This window comes from Rhinoderma darwinii, chromosome 9 (genome assembly GCF_050947455.1).
Source record: "Rhinoderma darwinii isolate aRhiDar2 chromosome 9, aRhiDar2.hap1, whole genome shotgun sequence".
NCBI classification, from domain to species: Eukaryota; Metazoa; Chordata; class Amphibia; order Anura; family Rhinodermatidae; genus Rhinoderma; species Rhinoderma darwinii.
Genome location: NC_134695.1, coordinates 33,574,906 through 33,595,524, shown reverse-complemented (window position 1 = coordinate 33,595,524; position 20,619 = coordinate 33,574,906). Strand labels below are relative to the sequence as shown.

General features: G+C 40.6%; 1 protein-coding gene across 1 annotated transcript in view; it reads right to left on the bottom strand.

The window, feature by feature from the left end:
* The window catches only part of MMP2 (matrix metallopeptidase 2), a 52,331-nt gene that overhangs the window by 3,037 nt on the left and 28,675 nt on the right, over window positions 1-20,619 (bottom strand). Inside the window, exons 9-11 of the mRNA XM_075836915.1 lie at window positions 19,280-19,439; window positions 14,205-14,341; window positions 827-986 (exon numbers count right to left, since the gene is read on the bottom strand). Coding sequence (XP_075693030.1) covers window positions 827-986; window positions 14,205-14,341; window positions 19,280-19,439 — 457 coding nt within the window. The remainder of the gene's footprint in view (window positions 1-826; window positions 987-14,204; window positions 14,342-19,279; window positions 19,440-20,619) is intronic.

Sequence of the window (20,619 nt, the reverse complement as noted above, 5' to 3'; positions counted from 1 at the left end):
TTCTAAGTCTTACCAAACATAGTTTGTACCCAGCTGCAATAATGGACACCTCATAGAGATGACAGTGAGATCTGTATAAGATAAAACTTCAAAGGGGGTGCAGCCCCTTCTTTCATATGATCAGTGGGCGTCCCAGAGACATATTATCAAAGTATGGATTCCTTTTTAGTGATTACAGCAATGTAATTGTTCAGTCATGTGCCAATTTGTGGCAACACATTCTACAGATCTATTATTTTTATCTTCAACAGTAGAATAAACGTCAGAGAATAAACGTAGAGGCACTTACCGATTTTACAAAAAAGGATCCTTTATTCAACGATCATGGTCACTAGAATGTGGAAAGCATAGCCTATGCCCGTTTTGTGTGGTTCCACGCTTTGTCAAGGCCCTGGCGTTAACTCTACCGCCGTTTCACGTGATCCCACACTTGGTCAAGGCACTCACAAAGCGTGGGATCACGTGAAACGCTCGTAGACATGACGCAAGGGACTTGACAAAGCACGGGAATACGCGAAACGGCCGTGGCCTATCTTTTCCACATCCTGACTGACCATGATTGCTAAACATTTTAAAAGTTGGTTTTCATTAATATTAAAGTCCCAAAATCCCTATTTAACGTGCATTTTAATTTTTACTATATGTCCACATATTTTTAATAAAAAAAATAAAGGATCTTCTAAGTTTTACCAAACATTGTAAGTCGTACTGAGCTGCAATAATGAACACCGCATACAGATGAGAGTGGATCTGTGTCTGCTAAAACTCCGAAGGGGGTTATGAAAGGAGAAACATTTCACTAACTCGACAGAAATATTGACATTACCTCCAAAACTTGTCTCCAGCAAAAATGTAGGTTTTTTTGTTCTTGCTCCAATTGAATGCAGCGTCCACACGCTTGAGATCTGACGGTAATCCAAGGCTAGTTAACTTTTTGGGATATCCGCTTTCTAGTGCGCTTGAGGAATAAACCCAATATTTATCGCCTGTTAAAGACAAAGCATACAGACGTTTACACAACTGAATTGCATCAACCTACAAAAATATGTATATACAAGCATATACCCTGATCCGGATGTGAGGATACAGGAAAGCCGGTAATATAAGGGGCAAGCCTGTAGTGTCTGATGTAACTCTATGACAACTGCTATGGTTGCCAACCTGATCTTTTCTTTTTTCAGGACATTTTATCCAAAATTCACGGACAGAACATTTATTACAGACAAAATCGGAAAACCATAATGAATCAAAAAGATGATAAGTAATATATGTCTACAGCTTAGAATACTAATGTGAACTGCAATGCGGCATGTACTGTGACCTTTCAAATTATTACAATTCCAATAATCTGTAGAACGCATTACTGTTTTATTTTTATTTTTTACCAACACTGGAAAAAAATCCCCTAATTTTACAGACTGTCCAGGAATTTACGGACGTTGGTTACCATGATGACAACCCAAACCCAATGGAAAAACAGTAATTTAAAAAGTAAATACAAAATGAAAATGCTCCCCATGAGGCTTTATGAAGTAAAAAAAAAAAACTATAACCAGAAAGGAAATTTTAAGATTTTTCTTCCCAATGCACCTTTATGTTATTAAAACTTTGAAAGAGGTTGTCTAACAATGATGTGCGGTTTTAGAGCAAATGGATCACTCGGGACCCCTGTCCATGAGCCAGCAGAGAGAGGCACTAAGTGAGAGTGTCTCCCCACTCCGGCGGACCCGGGACATTCTTGTATTACATGAAAACTTTATTATTTTTTTGGGACATTTTACCCCCAATAGTGCCATAATAAAAAAAAAATACTTCCGTTAAAAATCAGTCTGAAATATCTTAAAATAATAATAGGCTTAGATCATAAAAATTCTGTAGTTTATAAAAGAATCCAAAAGTTAGTAAGGACTTATTCACACGAACGGGTGTCAAATCGGTCGTGAAAATTGTTATTCATGGCCGATTTGCATCCATGCAAGATTAGATTTCACAGATTCCTCATAGACTTCAATCTATTGAGGGATCCGTGAAAACAGCCAAAAATAGGACATGTCCTCTTCTTTCACAGGCCGTTCACACGGTCCATTAAAACAACGGCCATGTGAATAGTCCCATAAAAGAACATTGATTCATCTAGGGGTGTAGTGAGCATTTTGACCCCACAGGTGTTTCATAGAATTTATTAGAATTGGGCAGTGAAAATAAAAACAATCCTTTTTCTTCAATATGATGTAGATTTAGCTCAAAATGGATAATTTTCTCAACAAATAATGGAAAAAAAAAGAATACCAAAATCTGTAAAGCAATTTCTGCCGAGTACGGCAATACCTCATTTGTGGTCATAAACTGCTGTTTGGGCACACAGTAGGGCTCAGAAGGGAAGGAGCAGCATTTGGCTTTTGGAGTACAGATTTTGCTTGATTGGTTTCTGGACGCTATGTCGCATTTGGAAAGCCCCTGTGGGACCAAAACAGTGGAAACCCCCCAGAAGTGACCCCATTTTGGAAACTACACTCCTCAAGGTATTCACCTAGGGGTGTAGTAAGCATGTTAAACCCACAGGTGTTTTGCAGAAATTAGTGTGCACTCGATGTTGCAGAGTGAAAATTTAATTTTTTCCATAGATATGCCAATATGTGGTGCCCAGCTTGTTCCACCATAACAAGACAGCTCTCTAATTATTATGCTGTGTTTCCTGGTTTTAGAATCACCCTACATGGGGCACTAGCCTTTTGCCTGGACATTTGACAGGGGTCAGTGAAAGAGTTCCATGTGAAATTAAAGCAATTAAGTATTGGTTCACAATTGCAGAGGCTTTGATGTGAAATAATAAAAGAAACCCCTGAGAAGTAACTGCATTTTGGAAACTACGCCACTCAAGGCATTTATTAAGGGGTGTAGTGAGCATTTTCACCCCACAGGTCTTTTCCATAAATGATTGTGCTTCGCATGGTGCAAAGTAAAAGTTTACATTTTTCTCTAGATATGCCATTTAAGTGGCAAATATGTCGTGCCGAGCTTGTGCGACTGGGGACACACACCGCAAAAACTGTTAAAAGGGTTCTCCCGGGTATGGCGATGCCATATATGTGGAATTAAACTGCTGTTTGAGTACGCTGTAGGCTTCAGAAAGGAGGGAGCGCCATTTGGCTTTTGGAGCATGGCTTTTGCTTGGTAGTAGTTTTGTTTGGAGTTTTACTGGTATTTCAGTGTATAATGTGGGGACGTATGTAAGCCGTGCAGAGTACATCAGGGGCATAGTCAGGTGGTATAATAATGGGGTAAAATAATCCATAGATGTGTGTTATGCAATCTTTTCTGCACAGGCCAGTGTCGTACTGATAAATGGTGTCCTTTCTTATACCCCTTTTGGTCCACACTCCGCACCTTTGCAGTTTGGGGAATTTTCGTTGTCCTGGTATAATACGGGCAACCCTCACTTCCAGCAGATGTGTTTAGGCCCTCCCCTTCCTGGTTCCCTAATTTTAGAGTCTTGATAATTCACCTCTTGAAACAGAAGAAATGTTCCCCTCCGGCCTGCACAACTGCATATTTTTTATTTCCTGACTTATTGGAGCCTTAACTCATTTTATTTTTCATAGACCTAGTGGCATGAGGGTTTTTTTTTTTGCGAGACGAGCTATAGTTATTATTGGTACTATTTTGGGGCACATGCAACTTTTTGATCACTTTTTATCCTATTTTTTGGGAGGCAATTCCGGCATAATTTTTTAGGTTTTTTTATACAGCGTTCACCATGCGTTATAAACTAGATGTTAACTTTATTCTGTGGGTCAGTACGATTCCGGCGATACCTAATTTATAGCACTTCTTATGTTTTACAACTTTTTGCACAATAAAATTACTTTTGTAAAAAGAATGTATTAAGCCTCTGCTGCAAACACCTTAAATGCAGCGATTGCTTTTGACCGCTGCATTTAAGAGGTTAATGGCGGGGATCGAAGCTTATTTCGGTGCACACCATTACAGCCGGATGTCAGCGGTAAGATACAGCTGACATCCGGGGGTGATGGCACCGACTTCTGAGTCGGTGCCATCCATTTGTCGTATGGATATGACAAAATGCGGGAATCACTAGCTTTCCATGACGTATCCATACGACAAATGTCGGGAAGGGGTTAAGGGGCAAGTGCTTGACCTACTTTCAGTGGCAGTGAAACCCCAAGAATCTGTATGGGAGAGTTTTCATACATATTCCCGCTTGTATTTGTTATGTGAATTTTGTGCTGTCTTAGTGGCTTGTATCTTGTTATTCCCCACTATTGTTGATTGGCAGTTTAGGAAGTTGTGGAACATTGTCTTAGCTCGTAGATGCAGTCCTGTATCCAGCCGGATTCCTTGGACACTTATCTGTGGTCCTGCCATCTCTTGTCCCTGTTCTGTGCTATGGGCCCTGTGTTTCTGTACTGGTTCCCACATAACTGCATTCCTCACCTGTGCCTCCGTATTTATTTTGGTTACCAGTTTTGGCCTTTTTCTTGTGTCTTGTTACCGCTTTTGCTTTATCCTCCAGTCCTGATGTTTGGCTTTGCCTGCACTGTAGGACAACTCATAGCTTAATTTCTATCCTCTGCCATTAGTTCCACCTTTGCTGCTGACCATTTGCCTGTTACAAGCATGATTGTGTTAGTATCCTGGACTATTACCTTGAATATTCCATGTTGCTATGATTGAATGACCTTATTGCTGCCAGTTGGTGCCCAATCTCCCAGAACTCTTGCTGCAAAGTGGTACCCACCTTCCCAGAAGCTTCCAGAGACTCAAAGACTCTCCTCACTGCCTGATCCAGGAGCATTAGGGTATATTCACATGCAGAAATTGAGTGATATTTGCAGAATTCCATTCAAATACAGAAGAAACAATCCCATTCACATGTACAGAACAGAATTTTAGTTGCAGCAATTTGTGTAAAAAAATCTGCCATGTGCACACGACCTTAATTTTTTCCCGTATTAATGGAATCCATAATTACGGATGAAATTGCAGACCCATTCATTTCTTTTGGCCACTGACAACTTTACATATATTTACGGATGTGTTTCCGGGCCGTAGAAATTATCCGCAAATTATAGAACTTGTCCTATTCTTGTCCTCAATTGTGGCACGGACTCGCCCATAGAAGTCTATGGGTGCACTCGCAATTGCGGACGGCTACAGATCTGTATTTGTGGACAGTAAAAACCCTTACGGTCGTGTGCATGAGGCCTTAGGCTATGTTCACACAGAGTTTTTTGCAGGGGGAAAATTCCTCCTGCAAAAACTGCTCCAGACGGTTTTTGCACAGTGGTTTGACAAAAACTTGTCAAAACACTCGTCGAGGCGTTTTTTTCCTCTTTCTGACGGATTGAAAAAAACTCAGTGTGAACAGGGCCTAAGAGTTTCATACATAATGTCTCTCTTTCATTACACTAGCTCTTGCATACTGAGTTTAGTTAAAAATATACATGTCAGGACATGTCAAGTCATGTAAAATTCCAAACACTTAGAAAAAATTTATCTCATAGTGATGGCAGGGAGGGTCAAAAAGGTTTCTGATCAGTTTTTACTTTTTCATACTGATGACCTATCCACATGCTGACTGACTACGATGTTTCCGAAACTCCAATAGTAGTGAATGGCAGTTACAGAAGCTTCGTAGCATGCGAGCTACACTGTTTCTGTAGCTACCATTCAGTTCTATGGGACTTACATAAACAGCATAGCTCAGCAAGCTACGCTGTTTCTGTAATTCATGGTCGGAAATCACACAATTCAGCCACAACACAGAACAGTAGAACGGGGTTTAGGGGGCTCCATTCTAAAGATAGATGTGGGTCCCAGAGGTGGGACCCGCATCTATCTGACATATCCTGTGGATACGGATGCAGCCACTTTTATCTTAACTCTGTTAACTTGCTGCAGCATGATATCACATAACAAAAGCCATTGAAAAGCCACAGAAAAAGTTAAAGTCGAAACTGTCTATTTAATGCGTTAAAATGCAATATAAAGATGGCTACATCTGTATGTCATAAATGTCTCTGATGGGAAAACCCCTTTAAAGAGGCTCTGTCACCACATTATAAGTGCCCTATCTCCTGCATAAGGAGATCGGTGCTATAATGTAGGTGACAGCAGTGCTTTTTATTTACATAAACAATCTATTTTTACCACTTTATTAGTGTTTTTAGATTTATGCTAATGAGTTGCTTAATGCCCAACTGGGCGTATTTTTACTGTAGACCAAGTGGGCGTTGTACAGGGGAGTGTATGACGCTGACCAATCAGCATCATGCAATCCTCTCCATTCATTTACACAGCGAATAGGGATCCTGTTAGATCCTTATGTGCTGTCTTATACTAACATATACTAACATATTAACAATACTGAAGGGTTTAGACAGTGAATAGACATTCCACGGGATGTCTATTCACAATCTCTGCACTTCGTTACTGTTTCTATGGTAGTTACAGCAGAGGAAGTGTGATCTCGTTGTAACCGGTCATTTACCGCGTAATCTCGCGAGATTACGCGGTCTCTGCTGTAACTACCACAGACAGAGTAACGAAGTGCAGAGATTGTGAATAGACATCCCGTGGAATGTCTATTCACTGTCTAAACACTTCAGTATTGTTAATGTGTTAGTATTACAGCTGACACCCGGGACTAAGGGACAGGAACAGCGATCGAGCGGTTACAGGAGCCTATAAAAATTACAATATACTGCAACACATTAGTATTGTAGTATATTGTACCAGCGATCTAATGATCGCTGGATCAAGTCTCCATGTCCCCTAGGACTGTAAAAAAAAAAAAGTTAATAAAGTTATTATTAGTGAAAAAAACGAATAAATATTTCAAATCAAAAATAAAACCTTTGGACATTTTTACTCTCCCTATAATATGACCCTGGGGCCAGCGGAGTACCAGTATTTCCAACCTAAACAGTCCATAAAAATAGGGGATTTTTTCCAGTGCCCATAAAAACAAGTGACGCATCTAATTATTATATCTTTGAAGCTGGAAGATCATGTATGTTATAATCATTGTAATATTCATCATTTTATCATCACAGTTCACACTACATGCTGCTAATGTATTCATACTATATTCTAAGCTATAGACATATATCACTGGTATGCAAAATGAAATATTTCTTTATCATAGTCTTTTCTAAGAAATAGATAGATGCTCACATCTTTTCTGGTATCATACATGTTTCCTGTCAGTTCTATACTGTTTTTGCATAGTACTAAGCTTCTTTAGTCTTCATGTCTGCAACCATTCTGCTATGTGCCCGCTGTGATATATAGTCTAACTTGTTCATATAACTTTATTTTCGCAGACTGGACAGTTTGGATCACGCTAATGAATCATGCTTTAATAATTCTGAAATATATCTGTCCTCATGGCTCATGTGGAAAACATTAAAAATCTAGTCATCCAGCAGACTTGTGGTTTTGAGTAGTCCCAGAAACTGATATTTAACAGGAATAAAATTACTCCACTGTACCACTGTTTTCTCCACAAAGAACATACAGTACTGTAACAAATATACAAATTAAAGTCATTACAACATATCCAATACTAAAAAAGGCAATTGTTGAGCAAACAGGCTCACATATATATTGCATGGATGAAGTCCAGATGTGGCTGTTATCTCCGTAAATGTCCTGAATTTAAGTTCGACATTCATAAACCTCCACATTCATACACTTAGCGGTCCATTACACACACATTTAGGGCACTTTCACACTATATTTATTTACTATACTTTGGAAAATGTTTTTTAGAAAAATATAAAGGAATGTGTTGTTGAAGTGTGTTGTTGAAGTGTCTATTGTTTTCCATGGGCCAAACGTATGACAAGTGGCGCACTATGGCACACTTTCTTTTAATTCTCCTTTAAATTTATATTAAAAAAAGTTAATTTCTCCGAGCTATGAACACAAGTATTAATTATTGATAAAAGGAGAGAGGGAAGTATACTTTTTCATGGTGGCAAATGTATTCACAGATAGCCCATACGATTTAATTCTCTTGAAATATTTACACATTTCCATAAAACAGACTTCAGGGAGGGTGGGTCAATGCCTAAAAGCAGCTTCTTGTGTGAACAACATGTACAAGAAATGTATCTCCTTGAATGGCAATGACTACAAATAGGGTTGCCACCAGGCCTGAAAACCATAGCCAATATTTATACTGGGAAGCAAAATTTTGGCAACGGCAAGTGCCGGTATTTTTGCCTAATAAGACAGTGCTGATTATGTTCTATTTGGATACTCTTCCTTTACCAGACTACCATCCCTAGGAATGTCAGCAGTGTCAGGACTAGGTCTAGTATGGGATTTTTACCAGCGGGAGATTGCAGTGGGTAAGGCAGTAGAGAGCTACAGACCCCCACATTCAGCAGTTGGGCATGCGCAAACTGTCAAGAGCGGAGTTAGAAGGAGGAGAAAACGGACTGAATTACAGTCATTGTCTGTCTGATGCCAAGTAGCAACTCACATTCAGTGTGAACTGACACCCCCAAACCCTCTTTATACCCATGTTACCCATAAGTGTATTTACAGATGCCAGATTTGTAGTGAATTTTGCTGGGATTTGCACAGAATCGCACAAAAAAAAAAAAGATACAAAAAACTGCCATGTGTATACACCCTAAACCTGGCCGAAAATTTTGGGAGGAAAAGGTGGCAACCCTAACTTCAGGTCATCTCCGCACTGAAAATGAACAGGGCATGAGAATTCAATACACTAAATGGTACAGCAGGAAACATGGGATGTCATAGAAGGAGGACAAAACAGTTAGGCCTCATGCACACGACCGTAGTGTTTTCTGGCCACAAATTCCCGGACCGTGGTCCGTATTTTGCGGATGAAGTGTCATCCGTGTGTCATCCACAACATGCGGATCACATAAAAAAAAGTGCAAGGAAAACACTTATGCTGACTTCGTGTCATCGCTTAGTAACACTTTCGCTAATCCGCAAAATTACGGATGTCACACGGAGGTGTATCCGCAGATTCCACGGGCCCATTGACTTCTATCGGCAAGTCTGTAGCCGTAATAAGACATGTAATAAGACATGTCCTTAGTTTCTGTGGCTCATATTTGCGGTAATGGAAGGAACCATGAAAATCACGGGCGTGGGCATAGTGCCAAAGTAATGAATTTGTCCCATCTACTATTGGATTAACCTCACTTCAAACATTATTCTTAGTACAAGTCTACCACCACCTATCAGTCGATCATTTAAAGGTAAATAACAATAAAGCCTTCACTTGTGGACATGGAGAAATAAAGGATAACATGGGTACTGGGCTGTTCAGAAAGTCCAGACCGCAATCCAACTAGAACTAAAACTCACAACTAGGCCTGAAACACAATCCCTATGCAATGTGACACAGGTTGATCAATTTTGCAAAGAAAATTAGGAAAATTGCACTCTATCACATGTACAAAGTTGATAAGACCTATCTTCACAGACTATAAATGTTGTTAACCCCTTCCCGCACCTGGACGTAACTGTACGTCCAGGTGAGCTGTAACTTTGCGCACCTTGGCGTACAGTTACGTCCGCGCTTTAACAGTTAACCGCCGCGCGGCGCTACACCGCAGCGGCGGTTAACTGTGCAGGGTGTCAGCCCTGCTCTCCCCGTTGCCGATCAGCGGCCTGTCGCCGCTGAAATCGGCAATTAACCCCTTCGATGCGGTGGTCGATTGCGATCACCACATCGAAGAGGTTTACAGCGGATCGGCAGCCCCCCACATGTATTTGCGGGGGCTGGCGATCCTTATCATGGCAACCAGAGGCCAGACAATGACCTCCGGGTTGCCATGTACGGAAGCCTCGGAGGATCAGCCCCCGGCCGGTCCTCCGATGCTTCCTGTCAGTGTGACAGTTACGTCACAATGACAGTTAGAACACATTACACTACGTGTGTAGTGTAATGTGTTCCAGCAGCGATCAGAGCTGCCAGTCTAAGTGTCCCCTAGTGGGACAAGTAAAAAAAGTAAAAAAAAGATAATAAAAATGTTTTTAAAAAGTGTAAAAATAAAAGTTAGAAGTGACATAAACAAAGAATGCTTTTTTTCCTATAATAAGTCTTTTATTATAGGAAAAAAATTAACACGTTAAAAAAAGTACACATATTTGGTATCGCCGCGTTCGTAACGACCCCAACTATAAAACTGTAATATTATTTTTCCCGCACGGTGAACACCGCAAAAAAAATAAACAAAAAACTGTGCCCGAATCACAATTTTTTGGTTACCAACCCTCCCAAAATATACAATAAAAAGTGATCAAAAAGTCGCACGTACGCCAAAATGGTACCAATACAAACTACATCCCGTCCCGCAAAAAACAAGCCCTTACATCGCTTTTTTGACTGAAAAATAAAAACGTTATGGCTCTCAGAATAGGGTGACACAAAAATGTATTTATTTTATAAATAAGTGATTTTATTGCACAAACGCTGCAAAACATAACAAAATTATATACATCTGGTATCGCTGTAATCGTATCGACCCGCAGAATAAAGTATAATGGTCATTTATAGCCCAGGGTGAAGGCCATAAAAAAACAAATAAAAAACATTGTCAGAATTGATGGTTTTTGGTCACCTTGCTTGCCAAAAAATGGAATAAAACGTGATCAAAAAAATTTCTGGTACCCCAAAATGGTACCAATGAAAACTACAGATTGTCCCGCAAAGAATAAGCCCTCACACAGCTCCGGTGGAGAAAAAATAAAACCGTTCTGGCTCTAAGAATATGGCGATGCAAAATGTGCGGAGTGTTCCAAAAGCAGATAAGATCGGGCACCATTTACCAGTGCGACACCGGCCACATATCTGCGGATTATTATTTATTTACTGCATTATTATACCCTCTTATTATACCCTGATGTACCCCGCACAGATAACATGTACCCTGATGTACCCCGCACAGATAACATGTACCCTGATGTACCCCGCACAGATTACATATGCCCCCACATTACAAACTGAAACACCAGTAAAACCCCAAACAGAACAACTACCAAGCTACATCTGCGCCCCAAAAGCCAAATGACGCTCCCTCCCTTCTGAGCCCTGCAGCGTGCCCAAACACCAGTTTACGTCCACAGATATGGCATCGCCATACCCGGGAGAACCCGGTTAATATTTTATGAGGTATTTGTCTTCAGTGGCACAAACTGGGCATAACATATAGTGCACTAAAGTGGCATATGAGTGGAAAATTGTAATTTTCACTCCGCACCATGCGCTGCGCATTAACCCCTTCGCGCACCACAACATAGCATGTCTTAGTGTGGGGGGTGATGTATGGAGCGTCTCACGTGAAAAATAAAGAATTTAAAACGGCAAAATTTTTTTGGTCACCTTCGCTCTAGCTAAAAATGTAATAAAAAGTGCTCAAACAGTTGTATGTACCAAAAAATGGTACCAATAAAAACGACCGCTCGTCCCTCAATAAATAAGCCCTCATACCGCTCTATTGACTGAAAAATAAAAAAGTTGTGGCTCTTCGAACACGGGGAGGAAAAAACTAAAAAGGAAAAGAAAAAAATGGATCAGTCCAGAAAGGGTTAATTACTTTCTAATGAAAAACCATTTATGACCACACGTGGGGTATTGCCGTACTCGGGAGAAATTGCTTTACAAATGTTGGGCAGCTTTTACCCCCTTTATCCTTTGTAAAATTGAAAAAAATGCAACATTTTAGTGGAAGAAATGTTGATATTCATTTTCATGGCCCAATTCTAATAAATCCTGCAAAAGACTTGTGGGGTCTAAATGCCCACTATACCCCTAGATAGATTCTTTAAGTGGTGTAATTTCCACTTTTGGTGGGTTTCCACTGTTTTGGCCTCTCAGGGGCTTTGCAAATGCGACATGGCACCCAAAAACCATTTCAGCTAAATTTGAGCTCCCAAAGCCAAATAGCGCTCCTTGCCTTCTAAGCCCCGCTGTGGGTCCAAACAGCACTTTATTACCACATATGGCGTATTTACGTAATCGGGAGAAATGGTTTTAGAAATGTTTGGGTGCTTTTTCGCCTTTATTCCTTGTAAAAATTAAAAATGGCTACCTTTTTTCAGAAAAAAAGTCGATTTTTACCTTTACAGAATAATTCCAATGAATTCTGCAAAACAACCGTGTGGTCAAAATGCTAACTTTACCCCTAGAAAAATTCCTTGATGAGTGTAGTTTCCAAAATGGGGTCACTTTCCGGGGGATTCCACTATTTTGTTCCCTCCAGTGCAATTCAAACGCGACATGGCACTGAAAACTATTCCAGCAAAATCAGAATTTCAAAATCCAAATGGTGCTCCTTCCCTTCTGAGTCCTGCTGTGGGTCCAAACAGCAGTTTATTACCACATATGGGGTATTGCTATAATCAGGAGAAATTGCTTTACATATGTTGGGGTGTTTTTTCTCTTTTATTCCTTGAAAAAATTAAAAATTTCTAAGTTTTTTCAGAAAAAAAGTAGATTTTCACCTTCACAAACGAATTCAAATAAATTTAGCAAAAAAAACTGTGGGTTCAAAATGCTAATTATACCCCTAGATAAATTCCCTGAGGGGTGTAGTTTCCAAAATGAGGTCACTTTTGGGGGTCTTTATTGTTTTGGCCCCACAAGACCTCTTCAAACCTGACATGGTACCTAAAATATATGCTAAAAAAAAAGGAGGCCCCAAAATCCTCTAGGTGCTCCTTTGCTTCTGAGGCCGGTGTTTCAGTCCATTATCACACTAGGGCCACATGTGGGGTATTTCTAAAAACTGCAGAATCTGGGCAATAAATAATAAGTTAAATTTCTCGGGTAAAACCTCCTGTGGTATAGAAATTTTTTTATTACAAATGAATTTTGTAAAAAAAAAATGAAATTTGTAACTTTCACCTCTACTTTGCTTTAATTCTTGTGAAACGCCTAAAGGGTTAATACACTTTCTGAATGCTGTTTTGAATACTTTGAGGGGTCCAGTTTTCAAAATGGGGTGATTTATGGGGACTTTCTAATATATAAGGTCCTCAAAGCCACTTCAGAACTAAACTGGTCCTTGTAAAAATCACCTTTTGAAATTTTCTTGAAAATATGAGAAATCGCTGCTAAAGTTCTAAGTCTTGTAACGTCCTAGAAAAATAAAACAATGTTCAAAAAACGATGCAAACATAAAGTAGACATATGGGAAATGTTAACTAGTAACTATTTTGTGTGGTATTACTATCTGTTTCACAAGCAGATACATTTAAATTGAGAAAAATGCTAATTTTTGCAAATTTTCTCCAAATCTTGGTGTTTTTTACAAATAAATATTGAATTTATCAACCAAATTTTTTCACTAACATAAAGTACAATATGTCACGAGAAAACAATCTCAGAATCGCTTGGATAGGTAAAAGCATTCCGGAGTTATTACCACATAAAGTGACACATGTCAGATTTGAAAAATCGGCTTCGTCCTGAAGGCCAAAACAGGCTCAGTCCTGAAGGGGTTAAAGGTACATCTATTGACCCCTTAACGACAGCCCACCGTATTTTTATGGCAGGCGGCGCAGGTGCTTCGTCTACAGCGACGTCTTTTGGCGTCGCTGTAGAAGAGGCTGATGAGCGCTCCTGTGAGCGCTCAAGCTCTAAGTAGGAGCTGTAACTTACAGCTCCTGATCTTAGAGCAGCCAGCTGGGGTCAGAAAACATTCAGACCCCAGCTTTTTAACTCTTTGATTGCCGCAGTCCGTGACCGCAGCATGATTAAAGGGAACTCCCCTCTTTGATCGTTATTCACTGTTGTTATACAATGGAACATAAAAATGTTTTGTTTTTTTCCCAAAAAAAAAAAATACATTGTGTCTAGATGGGGGGACTCAGTGACGGTTGGTCATTCGAGTAGCTGTAAAATCGCAGGATGGCTGCAACCTCAATGTTTACCTAAGGTATTTGTTTCCTATATGGAAACATTGAAGTTTGTACAATTTAGAATGACTTAGATGCAACAAAATGTCGCTGTATAGCCCCATTCTAAGTCTGCAATATACTGTACCAGGATCTAATGGGTTCCAGCGATGATGAACATTGATCCCCCTGCTTTCCATACATTTCCACATAGACACTTATATGCATAGGCATGAACATTACTTTTGAAAATAGTTTGACAAATATGAATAACTAGTAAATTTGTTGTTCACCTGCAAAGAAAATCGTCTTCTCATCTTGAGGATCTTCATAAACTGCATCAATTTTTTCAGGTATCTCTGGCCAGAAAGTAGCAGTTAGCAGAGGTCCTGATGGCCTGCTCCTTCTATTTACTGATCGCCATATAAATCTTGAGATAAACAGATATAGATTAAAGGTAATTAGGGTATTTTAAGAAAAGGAAGGACATTTTGCCATCTAGATTTACCTTATATACTCATTTTAAAAAGGGTGTACAATATTTTTTAAAGTATGATTAAACATTTTTGAACTTAGGGCTTTGTAATTCAGCATGCAATAAAACACAATCATTTTTTTCAATATAAAATGTGAGCCACACAGAGAAGACCCACAGAAATCTAGGAATTCTGATATGGATCCAAAACCCAAGAATCTGTAATACGGTCATGTGCATGAGCCCTGTTTAGAGCTCTAACTTTAAAATAATTTCACTTAAAAACACATTTTGTCACTTTAAAGAAGCACTCCAGGAATTTTTTGGGGGCTATATATTGCAGCTATTATTAAACAATAATGTAGAGGCTCTTGTGTATTCCTGTTCTAGTTGATGTGCCATTTATGGGTTTTCTGGCAGCATGGTTCATTCTTCCCCTCTGATATGGTTGCCCTAATGCAGACTACATTTCCCATAATGCTCCGGTCTTTGCAGAGGCAGAGGGGACGGAGTCTCATCACAATGCACTCACTCTGTCCTATCTAAGTGCAGCAAGTGATAGATCAGTGACATAGAACTTCTGTCCTCACACTGCAGAGTCTTATGCCCCATGCACACGAACGTGCTTTTGCGGCCGCAATTCCCCCGAAAATCCACGGGAGAATTGCGGCCCCATTCATTTCTATGGGGCCATGCACACGACCGTAGTTTTTATGGTCAAGGTCCGTGCATGGCCTGGGAGCCCGCACCACAGAAAGAACGGACATGTCTTATTACAGCCGTCTCCTACGGTCCGGGCTCATTGAAAATAATGGCCGCGGCCATGTGCATGGCCCGCGATTTGCGAGCGGCTCGCGGCTGTCAGTCCACTGCCGGCCAACCTGAAAATCACGGCCGTGCACATGGCTACGGTCGTGTGCATGAGGCTTTAGTGTATCCCTATGTAGCTTCAGGCTGTCACCTCTGCCTCCTGCTTGTAATAGGTTTTTCTATGTCAGTCCTTAAAAGCAGGAGACAGTGAGAAGCAGCATCTCATAGAAATACACTGAACTCTCTGTGCACATCACTCACAGATAGTACAGACAGTCAGTGTGAGTCATGGGAGTTTTAAAACTCTACAGCTAATCATTGTATGGACTCACCTATTATATCACTGCACTCCTAGTCTCATAGATAGGGAAGAAATAATCTCTTCAGCAGCACTATATGAATGGGGGACATACAGATGACCAAGGGAGGTGTAGCTGGGTGGGGAGTGGTCTCAGAACTGCCAGGAGGGATTTGATTGGTGACAGGGGCGTAGCTAAAGGCTCATGGGCCCGGGTCCAAAAATTCAGCTTGGGGCCCCCTACCCCTCCTCAACACCACCATCACCAGACCCCTGCACGTGCCTATGCCCAGCCGCCTTGCCCAATAGCCCTCATAGTATAAGGCCCCCACACAGTATAATGCTCCCATAGCTGCCCCCACACAGTATAATACCCCCATATCTGCCCCATACAGTATAATGCCCCCATAACTGCCCCATACTGTATAATGCTCCCCATATCAGCCCCCACAGTATAATGCCCCACATAGCTGCCCCCTTGCAGTAGTGCCCACATATTAGCCCCCATACAGTATAATGCCCCCATATCAGCTCCCCATACAGTATAATGCCCCCATATCCGCTCCCCATACAGTATAATGTCCCCATATGAGCTTCCCATACAGTATAATTCCCCCATATGAGCTCCCCATACATTATAATGCCCCCCATATGAGCTTCCCATACAGTATAATGCCCCATATCAGCCCCCATACAGTATAATGCCCCCATATGAGCTCCCCATACAGTATAATGCCCCTTCATATCAAATCCCCATACAGTATAATGCCCCCCATATCAGCTCCCCATACAGTATAACGCCCCCATATCAGCTCCCCATACAGTATAACGCCCCCATATCAGCTCCCCATACAGTATAATGGCCCCCATACAGTATAATGCCCCCATATCAGCTCCCATACAGTATAATGCCCCTCCATATCAGCTCCCCATACAGTATAATGCCCCACATATCAGCCAGCAATACAGTATAATGCCCCCCATATGAGCTCCCCATACAGTATAATGCCCCCATATGAGCTCCCCATACAGTATAATGCCCCCAATATGAGCTCCCCATACAGTATAAAGCACCCAATATCAGCTCCCCAAACAGTATAATGCTCTCCATACAGTATAATGCCCCCATATAGTATAATTCCCCCATATCAGCCCCCACATGCAGCATAATGCCCCCCACCTCATCAGCCCCATGCCATATCAGCCCCCCATACAGTATAATACCCCCGCCATATGAGCCCCCCATACAGTATAATACACCCTGCCATATCAGCCCCCCATTCAGTATAATGCCCCCGCCATATCAGCCCCCCATTCAGTATAATGCCCTCCGCCATATCAGCCCCCATACAGTATAATGCCCCCATATGTGAATAATAGCAAAATAACATAATTACTTACCTATCCCCGTTCCCACGCCGGGTGGAGGATCCTTCACATCCTCCGGTGTGTGCTATGAGTGACTCGGCGCAGACAGGCGCGATGATGTCGCTACATCGTTCCTGCCTGCGTCGAGCTGCTCAGGGCACAGTGAATGCTGGAGCAAGGAGTCAGCCGTCAGCTCCTTGCTCCGGCATTGAATGGAACCGGGACCTCGGTGAGTGACTCGCGACCCCCCGGAGGTCTTCACATGACGCCCCAGGGGGACGCGACCCACAGTTTGTAATATATTGTGCTGTCTGGGGGTTTCATGCATCAGTTGCTAAAGAAATGGAAAAAAAGTAAAACTAGGAAGTGAGAAACAGGGATGAGAAAAACTGATGCCACACGGAAACCACACTGATGCAATACAGACAGTCATATGCGTGAGACACGGCCCACTTTTTGCATACGCAAATCAGACACCCTCATGTGAATGAGGCCTTACAGTGTATATTAGATAGTACCTTGTTTTTCTGATCCCTCAGGTTCCTGACAACTCCTTGCCGAGACCCCAAAAATCCTTAGAATGAAGCTGCAGTGCTAAATAAGCAATGTGACTTGTTCACAGTTTTTCCATGGATAGAGCTGTTCCCATCCCATGTTATGACATATCATAGGAATACTCCACAACAATATAAAATAGAAATTCACCTTTAAGTGCTTTTTCTTTAATCTGCAACTGAAATAGTTCAGCAAACATTAACCCCTTAACCCCTTCCCGACATCTGCCGTATATATAAAATCTATGAAATATCTGTGGAGTCAAAATGCTCACCACACACCTAGATAAATTCCTTGTGGGGTTTAGTTTCCAAAAAGGGGTCTTTTTTGGGGTGTTTCCTTTGTTTTGGTACCACAAGATCGCTTCAAACCTGACATGGTGCCTAAAATATAATCTAATAAAAAGAAGGCCCCAAAATCCACTAGGTGCTCCTTTCCTTCTATGGCCTGTGTTTCAGTCCATTACCACACTAGGGCCACATGTGGGATATTTCTAAAAACTCCAGAATCTGGGTAATACATTTTTTGTTGTATTTCTCTGGTAAAACCTTCTGTGTTACATAAGAAAATGGATTAAAAATGAATTTCTGGGGAAAAAAAATGAAATTTATAAATATTTGCTTTATTTCCTGTGAAAAACTTAAAGGGTTAGGAAACTTCCTAAATGCTGTTTTGAATACTTTGAGGGGTGCATTTTGTAAAATGGGGTGATTTATGGGGTTTGCAAAGTTTAGGCCCCTCAAAGCCACTTTAGAACGGAACTGGTTCCTGAAAAAATAGCCTTTTGAAATTTTCCTGAAAATGTGAGAAATTTCTGCTAAATTTATAAGCCTTGTAACATCCCAGAAAAATAAAAGGATGTTCAAAAAACTATGCCAATTTAAAGTAGACATATGGGAAATGTGAATTAGCAACTATTTTGTGTGGCATTAATACCTGTCTTACAGGCAGATGCATTTAAATTTATAAAACTGCACATTTTTACAATTTTTTTACTACATTTTGGTGTTTTTTACAATTAAGTACTGAATGTATTGACCAAATTTTACCACTAACATAAAGTCCAATGTGTCACGAGAAAACAATCAAAAATCGCTTGAATAGGTAAAAGCATTCCAAAGTTATTACCACATAAATTGACACGTCAGATATGAAAAATGGTGCTCTGTTAGGAAGGTCAAAACTGGCCGCAGCGGGAAGGGGTTAAAGATACGACCTAGTTTGGGCCTTAAGGATGCGACAATATTTTTAGTTTTTTCATCTCCACATTCGAAAGGCCAAGGATACCAAATTTATATAGTTTCTAAATATTTTACTACTTTTGCACAATATAAATACTTTTTTTTCCTTGTATTATTTTGTAAGGCCACAGTCTGAGAGCTGTAACTTTTATTTTTTTTACCATACACAGCTGTATGAAAACTTATTTTTTGCAAGACAAGTTGTAGTTTCAATTGGTACCATTTTGTAGTACAGGTGACTTTTTGTTGTTTGGTATTGCTTTTTTTGGGAGACGAGAAGACCAAAAAATACAATTCTGTCATTGCTTTTTAGTTTGCTTTTTTTACGGCATTTACTCCGTGGGATAAATAACGTTTTTGTTTTTTTTATATATAGTTGTTACTGATGCAGCAGCTTTATCATTTTTTACATTTTTCCCATTATAAAGCATTTTGTAAGAACAAACAATTTTTTAAATCAGATTCTTTTTCCAACAATTTTATTGATTATATAATATATCGGTATATTGATCATACAATATGAAAACTATTTAGAAAGAACTCGGTGTTAAGGTACAGAGACACAAATGTAAAAGCAACAGTCAAACCATGACAACCAGCAGTCACTTTTGTATTTCTTACCTGTCTTTAAAGAAAAATATCTCTCCTCTGATTTGTGAAATGCCGTCAAATATTAAGTCTTTGGTACAAAGCTCTGGAGTAACAGGGCCTAAAGTGGGAGAAGGTCCTGGTCCTGGTCCAGGTCCTGGTCCTGGTCCAGGTTTACTCTCTGATCCCTGTCCTGGAAGAGATATAATTATGAGAGGTATAATTATAAAACAAAAGTAAACAGTAGGAAGATATCAACCAAACCGTCCAAAAATGACATTGGCTGGAATCCATACCAGATGAAGAACAAACATTTAGTTCAGTAATCCCCCAATTTGTGATGACCTCAAGATGCAACATTTTCAAGTTATGATTTCCTTTCCTTGGCCACCATTACTTGGGTTAACAGCCAACATGTGATCATGCCAGCAATGCTGACATACAGCATACACGATTGTCTGAATTGGCCATTCATCTTCAATATCATGATACACACAAATCTTCAGTAGGACAGTAAAATGGATTTAAAAATCTCATAGTTGGCCAAATGGAGATCACCTGTATGTGGATGGCCCAACAGCTTATTAGTCAGTTTCCTAACAAGAATTACAGCAGTAGGACAAAAGAACATTGACAACATAATGGAAAAGCACTAGATAGAGACTAAAGTTACTGAAATGTTCTTGCAATACAGTTGGGTTTCCTGAAGAATATAATTTGATGTCGCAAGATTTGGGAATCTACGGCCAAGGGTTCCCTTAATACACTTATGCTAGAAACCTCGTACAAAGTGCTGATGCTGTGGTGTCTCGCACCTAATCGTATAGCCATGCAGTACCTGGCTATCCCCCACCATTTTTAGGGACTGTACTTCCACTGGTGATGTACTTCATACCTACGTATTAGACCTGCACCAAAGTCGTCTAAGATATACCACCTCATCAGCACTGTTACGGGCCATGATTTGACCAAATGCTCCTTGGAAGTCCTCCTCAACAACATTGAGGAGGTCTCCTGTGCTAAGCTGAAGCTAATCCGCTTCCTATTTTTAGCCAAAAAACACGTGATTGCTGGCTCCTGGAAACAACCGCCCTCTGCTTTCCAGAGCTTAGGGTCCGAATACAATACTACATGATTAATGAGAAGCTGACTGCAGTCTCACGGGGCACCCTACACTCCCTCCTGAAGATATGGGACCCATGCACAACCTACACATCCTCTCTTTGAGCGGTTCAACTTTTTTGTCTTCCCTGAAAGACCCGTACTGTCAGGGCTGGGACGTCGGGTAGGCAGAGATAGGTGATCACCTAGGGGGCTAACTCTGCTCAAACTGGGGGGGGGGGGGGCGCAATTCTATTGAAACAAATATTTGT